Consider the following 22,307-nt stretch of genomic DNA (forward strand, 5'->3'; position numbering starts at 1 on the left):
CTTCCTCTCTGTAAAAAATCAATAAAATATATTTTAAAAAAAAGAAAAGAAAAGAAAACATGACCCATACATATGCTGTCTACCTCAGAATAAAGGACTCACACAGACTGAAAGTGAAGGGATGAAAAAAATTATTCAGGCAAATGGAAGTGTAAAAAAGCTGGGGTAGCAATATTCATAGCTGGCAAAATAGTCTTCAAAGTGAAGGCCATAACAAGAGATAATGAAGGCCACTTCATAATACTAAAGGGGTCAATGCAACAAAAGGATATAACCTTGGTAAACATATATGCACCCAATACAGGAGCATCCAAATACATAAAAAAACTTCTGGAAGATATGAAGCTATCAAGGGAGAGATCGACAGCAATACCATCATAATAGGGGTCTTTACTACCCCATTGACATCACTGGATAGATCTTCTAGACCAGTGGTCGGCAAATTTACTAGTCAACCGAGCCCAATATCAACAGTACAACAATTGAAATTTCTTTTGAGAGCCAAATTTTTTAAACTTAAACTATATAGGTAGGTACATTGTTATTAACTTAATTAGGGTACTCCTAAGGCTTAGGAAGAGCCACACTCAAGGGGCCAAAGAGCCGCATGTGGCTCGCAAACCGCAGTTTGCCGACCACGGTTCTAGACAAAAATAAATAAGGAAACAGCGATCCTAAACAATACACTAGATCAGATGGAATTAATTGATATTTTCAGAACATTTCACCTCAAAACTACAGAATATACATTCTCAAGTGCACATGGGACATTTTCAAAGATAGACCACATGTTAGGACACAGGCTAAGTCTCTGCAAGTTCAAGAAGATTGAAATCATATCAAGCATCTTCTTAGGTCACAGTGGCATAAAATTAGAAATCAACTACAATAAAAACAATCAGACACATGGAGGGTAAATAGCATGCTACTAAACAATGAATGGGTTACCAAAGAGCTCAAAGAAGAAATAAAAAACATCCTGGAAACAACTGACAACAAAAACACAATAATCCAAAATATATAGGACACAGTGAAAGCAATCCTGAGAGGGAAGTTCATGGTACTACAGGCCTACTCCAAAAAAAAAAAAAGCAATATGTTATCTAACCAAACAAATTAAAGAATTAGAGAACAACAACAAAAAAATTAAGTAGAAGGAAGTAATAAAGATCAGAGTGTAAATAAATGACAGGGACTAAAAAAAACAATACAAGCCCTAGCTGGTTTGGCTTGGTGGATAGAGCATTGTTCTGTGGACTGAAGGGTCCCAGGTTCAATTACAGTCAAGGGCACATTCTCAGGTTGCGGGATCAATCCCCATTAGGAGTTAGTGCAGGAGGCAGCTAATCAATGATTCTCTCTCATCATTGATGTTTCTATCTCTCCCTCTCCCTCCCTCTCTGAATTCAATAAAAATATTTTTTAAAAAATAAAAAAAATACAAAAATCAGTAAAACCAAGTTCTGGTTCTTTGTAAGGATAAACAAGATTGATGAACCTCTAGCCAGACTCACCAAAAAACAAAGAGAGTTGACCCAAATAAACAAATTTAGAAAAGAAAGAGATAAAGTAACAGCTGACCCCACGGAAATACAAAGGATCATAGAAAAGTACTGTGGACAACTTATTCCAACAAGCTGGACAACCTTGAGGAAATGGGCATATTCCTAGAAAAATATAGTGTTCCAAAACTCAATCAGGAAGAATCAGAAAATCTGAATAGGCTAATAACTACTGATGAAATTTAAGCAGTAATAAAAATTTTAAAAAAAAACAAACCCCAACTTTGAGCAAACAAAAGCCCTAATCTAAACTGCTCACAGGGGAGTTTTACCAAACATTCAAAGAACAACTAACACATGTCCTCTTCAAACTATTTCAAAAAATTCAAGAGGAAGGAACACTTCCAAACTCTTTCTATGAGGCCAGCATTACCTTAATTCCAAAACCAGATAAGACACTACAAAGAAAGAGAATTACAGACCAATATTCCTGGTGAGCATAGATGCTAAAATCCTCAAGAAAATTTTAGCAAATTGGATCCAGCACACATTAAAAGGATCATACACCATGACCAAGTGGGATTTATTCCAGGGATGCAAAGCTGATACAAACAATATTTGCAAATCAAGAAACATGATATAGCACATAAACAGATTGCAAGACAAAAATCACATGATCATATCAATAGATGCAGAAAAGGCATTTGACAAAATCCAACACCCTTTTTGATAAAAACTCTCAGCAAAGTGGGAATAGAGGGATCATACTTCAACATAATAAAAGCCCTATATGACAAACCTATAGCCAACATTATACTCAGTGGGCAAAAACTAAAACCATTTTTACTAAGAACAGGAACAAGACAGGGATGCGACTTTCACCACTTCTGTTTGACATAGTACTGGAAGTGCTAGTCATAGCGATCAGACAAGAAGAAGAAATAGCCAAACCGGTTTGGCTCAGTGGATAGAGTGTCGACCTGTGGACTGGAAGGTCCCTGGTTCGATTCCGGTCAAGGGCATGTACCTTGGTTGCGAGCACATCCCCGGTGGGAGGTGTGCAGGAGGCAGCTGGTCGATGTTTCTCTCTCATCGATGTTTCTAGCTCTCTATCCCTCTCCCTTCCTCTCTGTAAAAAAAATCAATAAAAATATATTTTAAAAAAAAAAGAAGAAGAAGAAATAAAAGGCATCCAACTGGAAAGGAAGAAATAAAACTATCCTTATTTGGAGATGACATGATATTGTACATAGAAAACACTAAAGACTCCATCAAAATACTACTAGATTTATTAAATGAATTTGGCAATGTGGCAGGATATAAAATTAACACCCATAACCCCCTAGCATCTTTTTTATTGATTTCAGAGAGGAAGGTAGAGGGAGAAATAGAAACATCAGTGATAAGAGAGAATCATTGATCGGCTGCCTCCCACACGCCCCACACTGAGGATCCAGCCTACAACCCAGGCATGTGCCCTTGACGAGTATCGAACCCAAGACCCTTCAGTCCACAGGCCGACCCTCTATCCACCAAGCCAAACCAGCTAGGGCTCTAGCATTTTTATACACCAATAATGAACTCTCAGAAATAGAAACTAAAGAAATAATCCCATTTACCATTGCAACAAAAAACTTAAGATACTTAGGAATAAACAAGGAGGTAAAAGACTGGTACTCGGAAAACTACAGGATGTTAAAAAAAAAGAGAGAGAGAGAGAGAGGAAGATATACACAAGTGGAAGAATATACTGTGTTTATGGATTGGTAGAATCAACATCATTAAAATGTCCATAATACCCAAAGCAATCTATAGATTCATCACCATCCCTATTAAAATACCAGCATATTTCGCAGACCTAGAATTGACTCTCCAAAAATTTATATGGAACAAGAAAAGACCTCAAATAGCCACAGCAATCTTGAGAAAGAAGAACAAAGTTGGAGGGATCACAATACCAGATATCAAGTTATACTACAAAGCCACTGTACTCAAAACAGCCTGGTACTGGCACAAGAGTGGGCATATAAACCAATGGAACAGAACAGAGAACCCAAAAATCAACCCAAGCCATTGTTCTCAATTAATATTTGACAAAAGAGGCAAGAACATAGAGTGGAGTCAAGACAGTAATAATGTTGGGAAAATTGAACAGATACATGCAAAAAAATGAAACTAGACCACAAACTTACACTATACACAAGAATAAACTCAAAATGGATAAAAGACTTAAATGTAGGACATGAAACCATAAAAATCTTAGAAGAAACCATGAGCAGCAAAATTCAGACATCTCTCGTAGCAATATGTTTACCGATACATATCCTAGGACAATGGAAACTAAGGAGAAAATAAACAAATAGGACTACATCAAAATAAAAAGCTTCTGCACAGCAAAATAAACCATCAACAAAGTAACAAGAGAGTCCACTACATGGGATAACATATTTGCCACAGATATAGCCGATAAGGTTTTATATATATACTAGAGGCTCGGTGCACGAATTCGTAAACCAGTGGGGTCCCTCAGCCTGGCCGGCGGGATCGGGCCGAGACAGGCTCTCCGACATCCCCCGAGGGGTCCCGGATTGCGAGAGGGCGCAGGCCAGGCGGAGGGACCCCACTGGTGCATGATCGGGGCCGGGGAGGGATGCAGGAGGTTGGCCAGCCAGGGAGGGACTGCGGGAGGGCTCCAGGGCATATCCAGCCCATCTCACTCAGTCCCGATCGGCCGGACCCCAACAGCAAGCTCACGTACTGGTTGGAACATCTGCCCCCTGGTGGTTAGTGCACGAGATAGCGACTGGTCGACCGGTCGACTGCCTGCACCCTGGTGGTCAGTGCACATCATAACAACTGGCCAACTAGTCGACTGTCTGCCCCCGGTGGTCAGTGCACGTCATAGCAAGCAGTTGAGCAGCTTTGGCATATCATTAGCATATTACGCTTTGATTGGTTGAATGGACAATTGGATGACTGGACACTTAGCATATTAGGCTTTTATTATATAGGGGGATATATATATTACTTTTAAATATATCTTTATTATTTTCAGAGATGAAGGAAGAAGGGAGAGAGAAACAGAAACATCAATGATGAGAGAGAATCATTGATTGGCTGCCTCTTGCACGCCCCCTACTGGGGATTAAGCCCACAACCTGGGCATGTGTCCTTGACCGGAATCGAACCTGGGACCCTTCAGTCCGCAGGCCGACACTCATCTACTGAGCCAAACCGGCTAGGGCCTGATATGGGTTTAATATTCAAAATTTATAGGGAATTTATACAGCTTAACCAAAGGGAAATAATTCAATTAAAAAATGGGCAAAGGACCTAAATAGACACTTCATAGAGAAGGCCAAAAGGCATATGAAAAAATGCTCAAAGTCTAAAATCATCTGAGAGATGAAAATAAAAACAGTACTACCTCACACCTATCAGAATGGCTGTCTTCAACAAATCAATAAACGACAAGTTTTGGTGAGTATGTGGAGAAAAGGGAACCCTAGTACACTGCTGGTGGGAATGCAGACTGGTACAACCATTATGGAAAACAGTATGGAGTTTCCTCAGAAAATTAAAAATAGAACTCCCATTTGACCCAGTGATCCCAGAAATCAGAAACACCAGTCAGAAAGAATATATGCACCCCTATGTTCATAGCAGCGTAATTTACAATAGCTAAGATTTGGAAACAGCATCAGCAGGTGAGTGGATTAAATAAATGTGGTATATCTACACTGGAATACTACACAGCTGTAAAAAAGAAAGAACTCTTAACCATTTGCAACAGCATAGATGGACCTGCAGAGCATTATGCTAAGCGAAATAAGCCAGTCAGACAAAGATAAGTATCACATGATCTCACTCATATGTGGAATCTAATGAACAAAATAGACTGATGGACAAAATAGATCCAGAAACATAGAAGCATCAAACGGACTGTGAAAGCTCAGAGGGAAGGCAGGGGAGGGTGAGTGGGTGGGAAGAGATCAACCAATGAACTTATATGCATATATGCATAACCCCTGGACACAGAAAATAGGTTGGTGAAGGCCCGGGGTGGGGACGGGAACAATCTTGGAGAGGTCAATGGGGGATAAAGGAGGTATATGTAATACTTTCAAAAATAAAGATTTTAAAAATATTTTAAGTCAAACACAATACCTTATTTTAACTTGATAACCTCTGTAAAAAAAAAAAAAAAACCTGCCTCCAAAAAAATAGGTTTCTATGGTCACATTCTGAAGTATGGGAGGTTAGAGCACCAACATATTTTGAGAGGAAGAAACAATTAAACTCATAACAGTCCACCCTCAGCTCTGTTAAAAATTAATTTTCTTCCCACATGCAAAATACTTTCACCTCATCCCTACATTCCAAAAGTCGTTTAATCATTCCAGCATCAACTCAACTGAAAGCCCCAAATCTTCTTATCTAAATCAGGTATAGGAAAGAACTGGGTATCATTAAAACGAAGGCAAAAAAAAATTTTTATCTCTGAATCTGAGACCAGCCAAGTCCAAAACCTGGCAGGGAAAATTTTGTTAGATTCTTATGACTTGAAAATAATTTTCTTTTGCTAGATTCTCTGACCTTTAGTCCCACTGGGGTGGTGGTCTTGTCCCCTCAGCCCTGACAGCAGCCTCATCCATTGGGTCCTTGTCTCACTCTCTGGAACCCAGGAGGAGGCCCCACCCCCAGAACAGAGGAAGACTGCCTCTGAGTCCTATGCCTTCTGGGCCTGTGGTGGCAGTGGCAGACACACCAGTCTCTGAACTTCAGGGTCATTCTTCCTGTTTCTTGAAAGATAACCCACATTCATGGCCAATAGCTTTATCAGCTATTGGTTCCTTTATGTTTTACAGTTCCTCCTTCATTTTATCTCTGTCCTCTAACATTTTATTAGAATGAGCAAGGATAAAGCAGGCTGTACTTCAGCACTTTGCTTAAAGTTCTCCTCAGTTAAATATCCAAGTTCTACTTTCCATCCAACAGAATATAATTCAGTCCCATTCTCTATCACTTTATAACAAGAATTGCCTTTCCTCTTGTTTTCAATAATATGTTCCTCACTTCTAAGATCTCACCAGAAGCACCGTTAATGTTCATATTTCTACCAACAGTCTTTTCAAGGTAATCTGTACTTTTTCATTCAATCACCTTAGAACTCCTCTTCTTCTACCCATTACCCAATTCCAAAGCCACTCCCACATTTTAGGTATTTGTTACATTCACACCCTACTTTCCAGAACCAAAATCTGCATTCATTTCTTAGGACTGTCATAATATAATTCCACAAGTTAAGTGACTTAAACAACATAAATTTATTATCTCACAGTTCGGATCTAGAAGTGAGATCAATTTATCAGTAGGGTTGGTTTCTTCTGAGACCTGTGAGTGAGAATCTATTCCATTCCTTTCTACTACCTTATAGTGGTTCACTGGAAACTTTTGGTGCTCCATGACTTCTGCTTCACCCCAGTCTCTGTCTTCATCTTCACATGCAGTCTCCTGTGTGTTTGTCTCTTTGCCCAAATGTACTCCTTTTAATAGGGACATCAGTCATATTGGATTAAGGCCTACCATGTGACCTTATTTTAACTTGATTATCTCTGTGAAAGACCCTACTTATCTCTAAATAAAGTCATACTCTGAGCTACAGGGTTATGACTCTAACATATCTTTTTGGGAGAGGCACAATTCAACCCATAAAATAGAGCTGCTTAGATTTGTAATTCATATCTTCCATCAAATTTGGAAAGTTTGGTGCATTATTTCTTCAAATAATCTTCTACTTCTTTCTCTCTTCTCCATCTGGGACTACCATATTGTGTATATTGTGTGTTTAATAGTGTACCATAGGTTCCTTAGTCTCTTGTTCACTTCATTGCATTTTCTTACTGCTTCTCCCTGAATGATTTCAATTGTCCTACCTTTATATTCATTGATTCTTTCTTATGCTTGCTCAGATCTGTTCTTGAACCTTCTAGTATATTTTTTATTTCAGTTGTTGTACTTTTTTGCTGCATAATTTCTGTTTTATTCCTTTATATAGTTTCTGCCTTTTTGTTGGTATTTTAATGTTGATTCTTTATTGTTTTCCTGTTTTTTTTCTAGTTGTTCAGGTTTTCCTTTAACTCTTTGAGCATACTTAAGACATTTGTTCTTAAGTCTAGTAAGTCCACTATCTGGGCTTCTTCAGTGGCATTTTTTATCTGTTTATTTTGTGTGCATTCTGAAAGTCAGATTCCCCCAGGTTTGCTGGATTTTTTTTTAATTGTTGAAGACTGTAGTTGTTGGTTTGAGACTTTTCCAAACTATTTTTTGCAAAGATTATTCCTTGTGTGTGATCACTGAGATCTCTGTTTAGCAAATGTTTTGCAGAGATTTTTTTTGAACACCAAGAATTTGATTGATGTTTGCTTGGTTGCTGTAAACCTTTGGCTGTTTTTCAGAGCTCTGATAAAGTTTGTTCCAATGATTTCTAGATTTTTCAATGTTTCTATGGAAGAATGATAGCTTGGAGCTTCCTAGTTTGCTATCTTGCTGATTGTCATCCTCTATTGAATTTTCCAGTGTTCACTTTGGATCACCTGTTAATGGAAGAATATGAGTAATATGTTCTTAAATATAAAAGATCAAAGTGTTTAAAGTAGTTTTTAAAGCAACTTTAATGAAATGATAAAAGAGAGATTCAGAAAATTTTCACTTGCATTTTTATACTCAAAAGAGAGAAAACTTTTTTTTTTTTGCCAATTGAGATGGATTTTTTAACCTTAAGAATTGATATTTGGAAAAATAATCAAATGTTTATCTTTTTGTTTTGTTTTAAGAACTATGTTTTAGGTACTATAGGAAATTTAGGAACTATCATTTAAGATAACCAAATAGTCCATTTAATAATAGAAAGCTCTATTTTATTCAATAATGCTGCCATTTCACAAACCCTACTGAAATTATTAATTTAAATATTTTATCAATTCACTTAAAAACCATTAGATGGAATGGTTGATAGGAAACTGGACACAATGCCAAAGTTGCACTACATGAATTACTTTATGACCACTGTACAATGCAGGAATTAGAATCATCACTCCAATCCATATGTGAATCTTAGCACATTCATAAACTTTAGTTATGATATATTCTAGCTAAAAAGCATTGGCTTTGATCCATCACAACTGTAGATAAAATTATCAGCTTTTAGGAAATTCAGGGAAGATACCCAACTCAGTGAACGAATAAGTTAAATAACAGCATGAAAACATAAACACATAAATCCAAAAGGTGGGACATTCTACAGAAAAAATAGCAGATTCTTCAATAAGACAGGGTCATTTTTAAAAGAATACACCAGACTTACCAAGATAACCAGATATGTGTAATCTTGGATTGGATACTAGTTTTGGTCGGTGGGAGAAATCTAAATTGGTCTAGAAGTACTAATAAGAACACTTACTGAAATAGGAAAGGTGAGAGTTGATTTTTTAAAATGTAGGTTGTCAAATTGTATGTATGGTATGAGCTCATTTTTTATAAAAAACGAAGGCCCATGGAAAGTGTCAGAAAATATCTAGAAGGATCTACATTTAAGATATCTGGAGGAATGTGATTAAAATTTTTTATGTCTCTGCTAGTTTTATATGCTTCTTCTGAAATAAGTTATTTCAAATATAAATTATATAACATGATTTCTATCTAATTTCAATTCTAACATTTCTTAATTTTATAAGCCATTTTTATAATATATACAACATTAAAAATTTAAGTTTCTATGAAACTGCAATATTTTAATCCCTTTATTTCTTAGATAGAGAGCCTGGATTTTTTATTTCTATTAAAGACAATTGAAGATTTCTATAAAAGTGAAGATGGGGAAAATCTAGAAATTCTCTGTCCAGTTCAAGATCAAGCATGTGTAGCCAAATTTGAAGATGGAGTTTGGTACCGGGCAAAAGTCATTGGTAGGCAATTTTGCACACTATTTCTACAAGGAAATGTTATGCTTAAAAACTGATATCATTTGAGTAGGTATAAATTGAATCTTGGGAGTGATATTATTTGATCTATAATTTTTATCTGTCATGTCTTTAGAAAGCTAGTGATAATGTTGGGAGATGAATCTCTGAGAGGCTCCTTAGATTTCATTTGATTTGACCATTTTTTTGTTTTCTAATGTCTGCTTTATTTAAGATGTTAAAAAGTGCTTAAATGACTTTACACTCCACTCTCCTCCTAAAAGGCAAATACTTTTAACTCAGCCATTTCTTTTGGTATCTACCTGTTATTTCTTTTCAATAACATATAGTACTTTGTTGATATTTTCTTACATGTTACTTATTTTGTTAGATAAGTTTTAGATCTCTTATAGCTCTTTTGTCCCCTCATGTTGTCTTACAGTTTTTACTTAAATTAATGTTTTATGTAACTATTTTCATTGGTAAACCATAAAATATACTTTGTTTAATTCTGAGTTAATAATTGCATCAACCTTTTACTTTTTCTTTTAATGTTTGGCTACATCTGCCTAATACTTCAAAACAATTGTCCACATTTTTAGACTTTCAGATATTAGCTTTATTTAAATTTTTTATTTTCTTTTTTTTAATCCTCACCCGAGGATATTTTTTCCATTGCTTTTTAGAGAGGGAAGGAGAGGAGGGGAAGAGAGAGAGAGAAAATCAGTGTGAGAGAGACACATCGATTGGTTGCCTCCTGCATATGCCCCAACTGGGATTGGGGATTGAACCTGCAAGCCAGGTACATGCCCTTGGCCAGAAACCAAATCCATGACCCTTCGGGTACGGGGGCCAACACTCTAATCACAGAGCAACACTGGCCAGAGCAGGTTTTTTAAAAATTTATTTATTTATTATTTTATAATCTATATATATAAAAGCCTAAGTGACCTGCTAACTGACCAGTAGCTATGACACCCACTGACCACCAGAGGGCAGATGCTCAACGCAGGAGCTGAAACCACGGGCATGGAAACGTGGAACAGACTGATGAATCTCAGAGGAGAGGAAGGAGCGGGGAGGGAGGGAAGAGATTAACCAAAGATCTTATATGCACACTAGAGGTCTGGTGTGGGGTCCCTTGGCCTGGCCTGCGGGGATTGGGCCGAAACCAGCTCTCCGATATCCGCTGAGGGGTCCCGGATTGCGAGAGGGGGCAGGCCAGGCCCAGGGACCCACTGGTGCACGAATCTGTGCACCAGGCCTCTAGTTAATATATAATATATTTTTATCTTTATTGTTGAATGTATTACATATGTCCCCTTATTTTCCCCATTGACCCCTTCTAGCCTGCCCCTGCCCCTTACCCCAGGTCTTCACCACACCACTGTCTGTGTCCATGGGTTATGCATATATATGCATATAAGTTCTTTGTTTCATCTCTTCCCACTCCCTGCCTTCCCTCTAGATTTGACACTCTGTTCCATGTTTCTATGTCTCTGAGTCTATTTTTTTCATCAGTTTATTTTGTTCATTGGATTACACATATGAGTGAGTTCATGTGATACTTGTCTTTCTCTGACTGGCTTATTTCATTTAGTTTAGTATCTTCCAGGTCCTTCCATACTGTTTCAAAGGGTAAGAGACCCTTCTTTTTTACTGCTGCATAGTATTACATTGTTTGCGGGTAGTTTTTATCGCGCGCTAACAGGTGGCTCTACTTCTTACAGTCAACGTAAAACGTATAAATACGTTTCCCGCATACAATGTGGTATTACATGGTGTAGATGTACCATAGCTTCTTTATCCACTCATCTACTGATGGGCACTAGGGCTGTTTCCAAATCTTAGCTATTGTAAATAGCACTGCTATGAACATAGGGGTGCATATGTTCTTTCTGATTGGTGTTTCAGGCTTCTTAAGGTATATTCCTAGAAGTGGGATCACTGGGTCAAATGGCAGTTCTGTTTTTAATTTTTAGAGGAAACTCCACACTGATTTCCCTTGTGGCTGTACCAGTTTGCATTCCCACCAGCACTGTATTAGGGTTCCTTTTTCTCTACATCCTCCCCAGCACTTCTTGTTTGTTAATTAATTGATAGCAGCAATTTTGACAGGTGTGAGGTGGTACCTCATTGTTTTAATTTGCATCTCTCTAATGATTAGTAATGTTGAGCATATTTTCATATGTCTCTTGGCCATTTGTATGACTGCTTTGGAGAAGTGTCTGTTTAGGTCTTCTGCCCATTTTTTTTATTGGGTTATTTGTTTTCCTTTTGTTGATTTCTATGAGTACACTATATATTTTGGATATTAACCCCTTATCAGATGTATCACTGACAAATATGTTCTCCCATATTGTGGGTTCCCTTTTCATTTTGATGCTGATTTCTTTAGGTGTGCAGGTGCTTTTTTTTTTAAATGTAGTCCCATTTGTTTATTTTTTCTTTTGTTTCTCTTGTACTAGGTATTATATCAGTGAAAATTTTGCTATGTGAGACGTCTGATATTTTGCTACCTATGTTTTCTACAAGGATTTTTATGGTTTCACGACTTACATTTAAATCTTTTATCCATGTTGAGTTTATTCTTATGTTTGGTGTAAGTTGGTGGTCTAGTTTCATTTTTTACATGTACCCGTCCAGTTGTTCCAACACCATTTATTGAAGAGACTGTCTTGAATCCATTGTATATTCTTGCCTCCTTTATCGAAGATTAATTGAGCATAACAGCTTGAGTCAATTTCTGGGGTCTCTATTCTGTTCCATTGATCTATTTGTCTGTTTTTGAGCCAACACCAGGCTGTTTGTAGTATAGCTTGATATCTGGTTTTGTGATCCCTCCAATTTTGTTCTTCTTTCGATTGCTGTGGCTACTTGGGGTCTTTTTTGTTTCCATATAAATTTTGGAGTGTTTGTTCTAGATCTGTGAAATATGCTATTCGTATTTTAATAGGACTTGCATTGAATCTATATATTGCTTTGGGTATTATGGACATTTTAATGATGTTGATTCTATCAGTCCGTGACATAGTATATTCTTCCATGTGTTTATATAGTCTTCTTTCTCTTTTTTCCATGTTCTATATTTCTGAGTACAAGTCTTGTATTTAGTTTTTAACTGTGAAAACATTCTTCTGTCTTCTGCTCCAATTAGAATGCTTGTCCTCTAGGTTTACTGCACTTTTGTTATCCTGGGAATTTATTTCTCTTGGTCATACACTTCACTGTTCTCTGTATGGGATCCCTTGTTTCTTGGATCTCAGGTTTACCTCTTCGGTTTACTCCCTTATTTTGGTGGAGCATCTTCTGATTGTTTCCTCAGAGAAAATAAATGATAGGTAAATTTTGAGACCTTTCATGTCTCCTGACTCACCTCTCATGCGATTAATAATTTGGGTAAAAAGTTGTTTAAATTCCAACCTTTATCTTTTTGTTTATTTTGCTTAAAACGGCATCTTCCTTCAGAGACTTGAGGAATGGTAAGGTTCTAATGGTAGTGGTACAGTTGAGAATATTCTTCTAGATTAGGGATGGGGAACGTTAGGCCCTTATGCCATATAAGGCCCATGAAATGATTTGGTCTAGCCCGACCATGGCATTATGGGTGAATTAGTTAAATGTTTGATAAAATATAGCAGGCTAATTTTTAAGTTGATAATTTTGTGTGGCCTGTGAATGATGTTATAAATATCCAAATGGCCATTGGAAGAAAAAAGGTTCCCCACCCCTGTTCTACATAAAAATTCCAGTGGAAGTGGGGACAGGTTCCCTGACCTTCTTACCTTTTAGAGACAAGTGCCCTCCCAGTCACCTCAGTTACGGAAGGGCTTAAGTTGTTTGACATGTTATCTTGAGTGCTTGTGTTGTTCTACCTTTTCCACTTCTGTTAAGGAGCAAAGAAAGCCTTTATTTTTCCCATATTGAAAGCATATATAGTATCAGTCCTTAAATTTGAAAATGATGGCAACAAGGTTAGTAGCACTGTATACATGTTCTGAGAAAAGCTAAAGTCAACTGTGTATTGTGAGTTTTTCTAAGAAAAGTCAGTTGTGTTTGATCTGTTTTTTTTTTTAGTATGTTTTCATTAATTTTCAGAGAGAGGAAGGGAGAGAGAGAGAGAGAGGAAGAGAGAAACATCAAAGATGAGAGAGAATCATCAGTAGGCTGCCTCCTGCATGCCTCCTACTGGGGATAGAGCCTGAACCTGGGCAAGTGCCCTGACTGGGAATCGAACCATAACCTCCTGGTTCATGGGTTGACCCTCAACCACTGAGCTATACCAGCCAGATTGTATTGGTCTTTATTCAAACTTCATTGTATTTGAATCTTCCAGAGGTTTCTTTGGTATCCTTTAAAATATAGAGACTAGATTGACATAGAGGTCTGTCTCCACTTACTTTTTCACAATATCCTGAAAATAAATTTTGAAAATTCCATAGTTATATATCATTATATGAATGAATCCTTAGTTTTTTATTATTAAATTTTTTGCCTTGTTTGATGACCTGTGTTGATAATCAACACTTATTAAGTGCTTGCTTTATGCTTGGTGCTCTGTAAAATGTTTTAAATAGGTAAATTCTCAAAAAAAAAAGTTGAACAAGATTTGATTGTTTGATATACGCATTTTACAGATGAAATAATGAGGGTTGGAGAGAAAAATTAACTTGCTCAGGGTAATACCTTGGAGATTTTAATTAGCTGGCTTAGAGTCACATGCCCATCAGTGACTGAGCTATAGTTCTAACCAAGACAGTCTAATTCAAAGTCTAATTCTTAACTTTTAGGCTATAATCATGAGCACTTGATAGCTATTTTATTATGCTTATTTTGGTTGTCCCTTCGATATCTTATTTCTTAGTCACCAAGTCTGAACAACTATGGATTATGGTTGATTTTTTTAAGTTCACATATTAGAAATATTTTTTTACATTTTAAAAAATATTAAGTTTGTATGTTTGTTAAGAAGACCGGAGAAAAACCAAGCAATGCTTAGAGAAATGGATTTACACTTTTATTATTATTATTATGCACAGGCCCAGAGAAAAAATGTCTTTCAAATTCTGAGCAAAAACATGGAGGAAGCTTTCCCTGTTGATACTTTTTCCAGTTCTTTGTCTCCCAAATTTGGAATGAGACTTCCAGACCTTCTGAGAAAGAAGGCCTGTGTGCTGGGAAGGGGCCATGAGACCATATCTCAAGGCCTGGCCTTGTGCCAGCACTGACAACTCTGTCTGGGGCATAGTTTATGGCCTCTCTGGAATGGGAGTAGTCTTATTTTCCCTATTATTTAAGCAAGCAGGTGTTTACAGAAGCCAAAATAAAAGGGTTAAAATTTCAAACAGCAGTTTTTATATAAGATGGAGGTTACTGTGCTTCATGTTGAACATAAAAGTATTCTAATCTGCCCTGGTCAGGGTGACTCGGTTGGAGTGTCGTCCTGTACACCAGGTGGTGGCATGTTGGATTCCCAGGTTGTGGGTTCAGTCCCTGGCTAGGGCAAGTATGGGAGGCAATCAATAGATGTTTCTCTCTCACATCTCTCCCCCTACCCTCTTTCCCTCTCTCCTTCTCTTTCTCTCCTCCTTTCCCTTTTCTCCCTCTCCCTTCCTCCCTCTCTCCTTTCCTCTCACTAAAATCAATTTTTAAAATTTTTTAAGTATTAGTTGACTTTAAATCACTCTAAATTTTGCTAGATAGATTTTTCTTTCCAAGTTTGTGATTTCTAATTTCATAATTTTTGAAGGATTGCCTGGACATCGTGAAGTTGAAGTTAAATATGTGGACTTTGGCAATACTGCAAAAATAACACTTAAAGAAATGCGTAAAATAAAGGATGAATTTCTGAACCCCCCAGAGAAGGTAATCTATTTATTGTGAATCATAGGTTTGGAATATTAGCACACATATGAAAGTATTTTTAAAAGTCATTTCACCATAGAAATGTTCTGGTAACTAACATTTTTGTCTATACATAAATTCTGTTACATGACTATAGAGTTGTTCTAGTTGCTATCCTATATAATAAAAGGGTAATATGCAAATTGACCCTAACAGCAGAATGACTGGGAATGACTGGTCACTATGACACACACTGACCACCAGGGGGCAGATGCTCAATGCAGGAGCTGCCCCCTGATGGTCAGTGCGCTCCCACAGGGGGAGCTCTGCTCAGCCACAAGCCAGGCTGACGGCTGCCAGCACAGCATTGGTGGCGGGAGCATCTCCCACCTCCTCAGCAGTGCTAAGGATGTCCGACTGCAGCTTAGACCTGCTCCCCGCTGGCAAGTGGACATCCCCCGAGGGCTCCTGGGCTGCCAGAGGGATGTCTGACTGCCAGCTTAGGCCTGATCCCCCAGGGAGCGGGCCTAAGCCAGCAGGTGGACATCCCCCGAAGGGTCCCAGACTGCAAGAGGGCACAGGCCGGGCTGAGGGAACCCCCCTGAGTGCACAAATTTTTGTGCACCGGGCCTCTAGTTTAAGAAATAATGTGTATCTTAGCAAATAAGCATTCATTATAAATATATGTGTATATATATTTGTGTCTTTATAAGAATTTTCTGGTCTGCAGCTTGTAATGTTATTTTGAAATATCTATATAATGTGGGAAGAGTATGTGTAAAAAAAAAAAAGCTCATTACAGAAGTATTTTTACTGTGATCCCATTTATGTTTAAGTGTATATAACATGTGCAAGAGAAAGAGAGATGTCTACAAGAATGAAGAAGAAAACAATGTAGCCTTCTGTAATCCTCTGAATTGCTGTTGAGCAGTATTTTTCATTTTAAAATGGGTAGAAAGTTATAGAAAGAGGTTAAAAATATAGATAAGCAAAATGAGGGGAATCACTCAGAATTATTCAATATTTTTTAATATATATTTTATTGATATTTTTTACAGAGAGGAAGGGAGAGGGATAGAGAGTTAGAAACATTGATGAGAGAGAAACATCGATCAGCTGCCTCCTGCACACCCCCTATTGGGGATGTGCCCGCAACCAAGGTACATGCCCTTGACTGGAATCAAACCTGGGACCCTTCAGTCCGCAGGCCGATGCTCTATCCATTGAGCCAAACCGGTTAGGGCTTATTCAATATTTTTAACATACTTCTATAATATGCATCGTCTCTGTTTTTAACAATTATAGGATTATGCTGTATACAGCCCTATAGACTGCTTTTCTCATTTAATAATGTAGCATAAGGTTCTTGTAATTCTTTTAATGGATGCTTGTTATTCCGGTATCTGTGTACAATACCCTGTTGATTCCAATTATTTGCATTTATAAAGTATTGTCATAGGCCTCTTCCATATTTATTTATTTTCTGAATATGTATTAAATTCAAACACAAAGTTTAGTTTGAACACACATAAACTTTAATTCTAAAATAACTAGAAATTAAGTTTACTTTCTTAATGGTGCAATTTTGTTTAACACAGGCAATTAAATGTAAGCTGGCCTATATTGAACCATGTAAAGGGACATTGCAGTGGTCCAAAAAAGCTAAAGAAAAATTTGAAGAAAAAACTCAAGATAAATTTATGACATGTTCAGTCATTAGTAAGCTATTTTCATTTTTATTTTTTGCTCTGTGATCATACATAATTTTAAATAAGAGTAACATTCACCAGATCTTATAATAAATTCAGTGTGTCATCAACAAGAGTAGTGAAGATGACTTTTATTGAAATTAGGTAAAATGGAGTAATGTCTTCCATGCTCTAGAGCAAGCATGTCAAACTCGCCGCCTGGGCTGCATGCGGCCCACAATGAACATTTTTGCAGCCCAGCCAATATAACAGTATGTAAGAAACGTTTTAATAAAAATTTCATAATTTAATTTTTACAGTATCCTGATATATATAATTAATAATAATGAACTACAATGTTCTCTAATGACTGATTATTATAATCATGTTGCGTTCATTTCCCTTACGCACCTTACACACAGGCACACCATTTCTCTCCACTAATACTAGCAGCGAATATTTTAGCAGCCGATTGCCACATCATTAGTCTTATACTGACTTGTTTGGTGTGCGCAACAGGAAATATTTCACTTTTGGAGAACAAGAAAAATAGGTTTATTTGTGTTATGCTTATTAATTTGTGCAGTTATTCAGTGTCTGTTAAGTTAATGTTCAAGAAAAAATAATTAATTTTTATTAAAATTTTGTTATTTTATGTTAATGATTACTCATTTATTTCAGCCCTTTGTATTCAGCATGTCTCTATAGAAATAAACCTACATTTCTATGAAAATTGAAGCTTTTGTTTTTTTGCAGTCTACATAAACTTAAACCTTGTTTATTTGGCCCATGTTATCCTTTGAGTTTGACATGCTTGCAGTCTAGAGTTTTAAATCAGTACATGAGGTAAAATTTACTATTAACGATCAAGTCACCCTTAACACAGCCTCTTGAAAGCCCTAAAGCTAGGAATTAGCTTCTCTTATTTCTGTTTGCATTTTTGCCAGGACTGTGTCCCTGATTTTGCAATAATGGAGGTCAGTGTTTAATTTGCAGGAAAGTGAGGGGAGGGAAGACATAACTGGTAAATAGTTTTTGTTTGTTTTCATTTCATTTGACTTAAATAAATGAACAATAGACTCTCAGTATATTTTGAAAAAAGTTACTTCTTTTTGGCATTGTTTGGGTCCAAGACATAGGCTGACACTAGCCAACAATTTTGTAACCCAACAAATTGTGAAAGTCAAAACTTCAATGGCACAACCTGATCTGAATCAACATGAGAAGATGAAGATATATATATAATATATAAAATTTCTGCCTCCTTTACAATGAATAGTCACACAGTCAGTCCTTGCTTAACATGGTCAATGGGTTCTGAGACCTTAAGCAAAACAACATGTAACGAAACCATTTTTACCATAGGCTAATTGATATAAACGAGTTTAGTTCCTAGGCATCTCATCAATGTTAATAACAAAATGACATAATTTGAGGACCTGCATACATTCCACTTCAGGATAATAATGTTTGTTTGTGGGATGCTGTCTCAGAATCTACTGGGGGTATTATAAAATATGCAACTTTTCTCAATTTGAAGAAATCTGAAACGTGTCTCATTCCAAGGGGCTTAGATAGGGGGATTGGAAATCTTACTTATCTGAGGCTTTATATGTTCCAAAGCTATGATCGACATTGGCTTTGTTGGTTTTAATGAGTACTAGTGTAGGATACACAAGACCATGTTTGCTTAGGGTTGATTTATGGGCTTTTAAGGGTAATTTTTACTATGTCATTTTTTTTTCTTTTTTTTTTTTTAATCCTCACCTGAGGATATTTTTTCCATTGATTTCTAGACAGAATGTAAGGGAGGGAGGAGGGGAAAAGAGAGATGGGAGGGAGGAAGGAAGGGGAGAGAGAGTGAAACATTGACATGAGGGATACACATCAATTGGTTGCCTCCTGCACGAGCCCCTACTGGGGCTAGGGAACCTGCAACCGAGGTATGTGCCCTTGACTGGGAATCAAACCCATGACCCTTTGGTCTGAAGGCCAATGCTCTAACCACTGAACAAACCAGCCAGGGCTATATCCATTTTTTCACTTTTCTCATACTACCATTAAATGAACTCAACCATTGTCAGATTATTAGCCTGTTTTACAATGAGGAAACTGAAGCTTAGAGATCAAGTGCTCAAGGTCACATAGCCTAGAAATGATGACATATGTGATCATTTAATCACTTTTATATAAGAAATTTTTTTCTGAAGAAATAGTTCCATAAAAGAGGATTATGATTATAAAAATTGAATCCTTAGTCTATAGAATTTTTATATCTGGCTTCTCTGATATGAGCAGTAAATTAAGGGCCTCTTAGTCCTTGAGTAACCTCCACTGATTTTGAGCTTTATCCTAGATAATTATGCTTCCCAACTTTCCTTTTGATATTTATTCTGTTGATTTTGAGCTCCTCCCATGAATATCCCCTCCTGTGGACAGCCCATCAAGACTGGGCTCCCTGCCCTAACCGGTTTGGCTCAGTGGATAGAGTGCCGGCCTGCGGACTGAAAGGTCCCAGGTTCGATTCCGGTCAGGGGCATGTGCCTTGGTTGTGGGCACATCCCCAGTGGGAGGTGTGCAGGAGGCAGCTGATTGATGTTTCTCTCTCATAGATGTTTCTAACTCTCTATCCCTCTCCCTTCCTCTCTGTAAAAAATCAATAAAATATATTAAAAAAAAAAGAAGAAGAAGACTGGGCTCCCTGGGTTTTTTTCTTGACTCCCCTTTTCTCTTATTTGTTATACCAACAGCATCCAAACACTAATCCCACCATAGTTATTAATCTAGATCAGCGGTTCTCAACCTGTGGGTCTCGACCCCTTTGGCGGTCAAACGACCCTTTCACAGGGGTCGCCTAAGACCATCCTGCATATCAGATATTTACATTACGATTCATAACAGTAGCAACATTACAGTTATGAAGTAGCAACGAAAATAATTTTATGGTTGGGTCACAACATGAGGAACTGTATTTAAAGGGCCAGAAGGTTGAGAACCACTGATCTAGATCATAGTTACTAACCAAAAGGCCCTGCTCAACCTAAAATAGTTTTCCCCACTAACCTGCACAATGATGAGATTGAGAGTTCAAGACATTTATAATAAAGTGAACTACCACAGATGAGAATGAGAGCTTCCCATTAATACGAATTGCTACCTTATAAAGCAAGGGACATTTAAATTGGAAGTAGGAGCAGAGCAGGGAAGTGGTGAAGGTACAGAACACAAGGAAAGCTGGCCCTGTTGGAATAAAGAACTTGATACATGGGAAGTAGGAAATCAGATAACTGAAAGGAACATAAGAAACAGAAAGTAAGGAGGTCAAAGTTTATTGAGGCTCTCAGCCTTTTGTTTCTAGATAATGTACCTGGCCTATTGAAAAGTAGTTATAAATGATTTCAGGTTCTTGAAAAACATTTTCTAGTATGTATTCTTATTAGTAGATGATATAGGATGTTATTGTTGGTAACAGTTTATCTTTTTATTTGGAATCATCATTCTGACTAGCAGGTACCAGCTACTAATGTATGGAAGGTGCAGGCATAAACTGATCTCCATGCTTAGAAGTATGTGTTGCCTAAAGAAATTCCTCTATCATTTATTCAGATACTCATTGAGCAGATTCTCTATGCTGTGTCCCATAAATAAGTAAATAGGCACATGAGATAAAAACTTTATCCTCAGCTAACTCCTAGTTTAGTTTAAGAAATAGATCTAATAAATAATCAACCAATTTGTTTTCTAAAAGAAATTTAGATGGTTTGTCCTAAAATCCAGTTGATTAAGGGATGGGAAAAAATTCTACTTTAGGGTTCTAGCTTGAGTTTTTGTTATTTTTAACTTTGTGCAATTTTTATAAAAACCGTAAACCTTTGCAAATAATCACTGACCTGAATTAATTTTTATTCATTTCTTTGTCCTCTGGAACTTGATTGAATCTGATAAAACAGTGTAAAAACATACAAAAAAAATTTTCAATGAATATATGTCAATTTATATTTTTCTGAATCTAAAAGTTTTAAACTGTTTTTGGTTCATTATAGAACACCACACAATAGCATAAAATGAACATTTTATTATTTTGTATATGCTATGGATAATATTGGCAATTCTTTTATGTCTGCAAAATGATACTTTTACCCTTAGAGACTTTGACATTATTCAGCAAGAAACCTCATGTACACAAAATGAAAAAAGTTTCCAGTTTTTTTAATTGCTTCATTTAGTATATTTTACAACATATTTATTTCTTTCCCTAAACGAGTCTTAATGGTTTTATAGGAATTCTGGAAGATAACGTGCTCTTGGTTGAGCTTTTTGATTCTCTTGGTGCTCCTGGAATGACTCCTACTAGTATTAATGACCAGCTAATCAAAGAGGGCCTAGCATCTTATGAAGTAGGGTAAGTACACCTGTAAACTTTTATTTTTAGTTCATATGTAACACTTTATTCACAAGAAGGGAAACTGGCATGTCATTCCCCTTTGGGTATCTACTTGGGCCATAGGTGGGATTTTTTTCTCTGTTAGGTTGGGAACAACAATTGAAGTCATTAGTCTAATAGGGACTAGAGTGGCTTTTCCCTCCAACCCTAAGGAATCCTGAAACCACAAGAATGGCTCCTAGAGATTGAAGGTACATTTTAGAAAAGGATACTGGCACCTTATTTCTAGATTGAACGTCTACTTGGGAAGCCTCTTGTACCTGTTTGAGAAAAGAATTAGGAAGAGAGAAGGCAGGATACAGAATAAGTGTACTGGTAGAGTACCCCACATTTCCATTTGGAGAAATGTGAATTTTTTTGGGTTCAAGCAGATACTTTGAAAGAGAAGCAGGCTTGAGCCGTTGTGCTGATACTCAGGGCAGGACAATGATTGAGATGACACTAGAAGCAGAAGGACAGAGTAGTGGTGAGGAAGAGATTGGGAGGGTTTGGAATCAAGACAAAGCAATTCTTCCACAATAGGGACTTATGCAGTGGGGTGGCTCTTGACGGATTTTCTGAAGAACTCCCACATATAGCCCTTAAGAAAGCCAATATTTGATAACGCCCAGAGAAGGGAAAGCCAGAGAAGCAGTGACACTCAGCAGAAGCCTGCAGTCGTGCTCAGTGTGTGGTCTTGCTTCCCCTCCCAACCCTAACACTAGAAGAACTAGTAGCAAAAGAGAGATGGCCTGTCCTTTTTCCAGTATGTACTGAGTGGCCAGATTATTATGACCACCTGACGTTTGTAGGCAAATTAGCTATAATTTCGCGCTGAAGTTGCTAGAGGGCCAGACCATTATAAATAGGGAAGCAGGTTGTTTACCAC

The 22,307-nt window shown here is 37.2% G+C and overlaps 1 protein-coding gene across 1 annotated transcript in view; it reads left to right on the forward strand.

Moving 5' to 3' along the window:
* RNF17 (ring finger protein 17) overlaps nt 1–22,307 on the forward strand; it is a 164,553-nt gene that overhangs the window by 88,352 nt on the left and 53,894 nt on the right. Inside the window, exons 17-20 of the mRNA XM_014528174.1 lie at nt 9,316–9,469; nt 15,213–15,328; nt 16,906–17,026; nt 21,277–21,397. Of these exons, the coding sequence (XP_014383660.1) occupies nt 9,316–9,469; nt 15,213–15,328; nt 16,906–17,026; nt 21,277–21,397 (512 nt within the window). The remainder of the gene's footprint in view (nt 1–9,315; nt 9,470–15,212; nt 15,329–16,905; nt 17,027–21,276; nt 21,398–22,307) is intronic.

This window comes from Myotis brandtii, unplaced genomic scaffold, assembly GCF_000412655.1.
Source record: "Myotis brandtii unplaced genomic scaffold, ASM41265v1 scaffold62, whole genome shotgun sequence".
Classification (NCBI taxonomy): domain Eukaryota; kingdom Metazoa; phylum Chordata; class Mammalia; order Chiroptera; family Vespertilionidae; genus Myotis; species Myotis brandtii.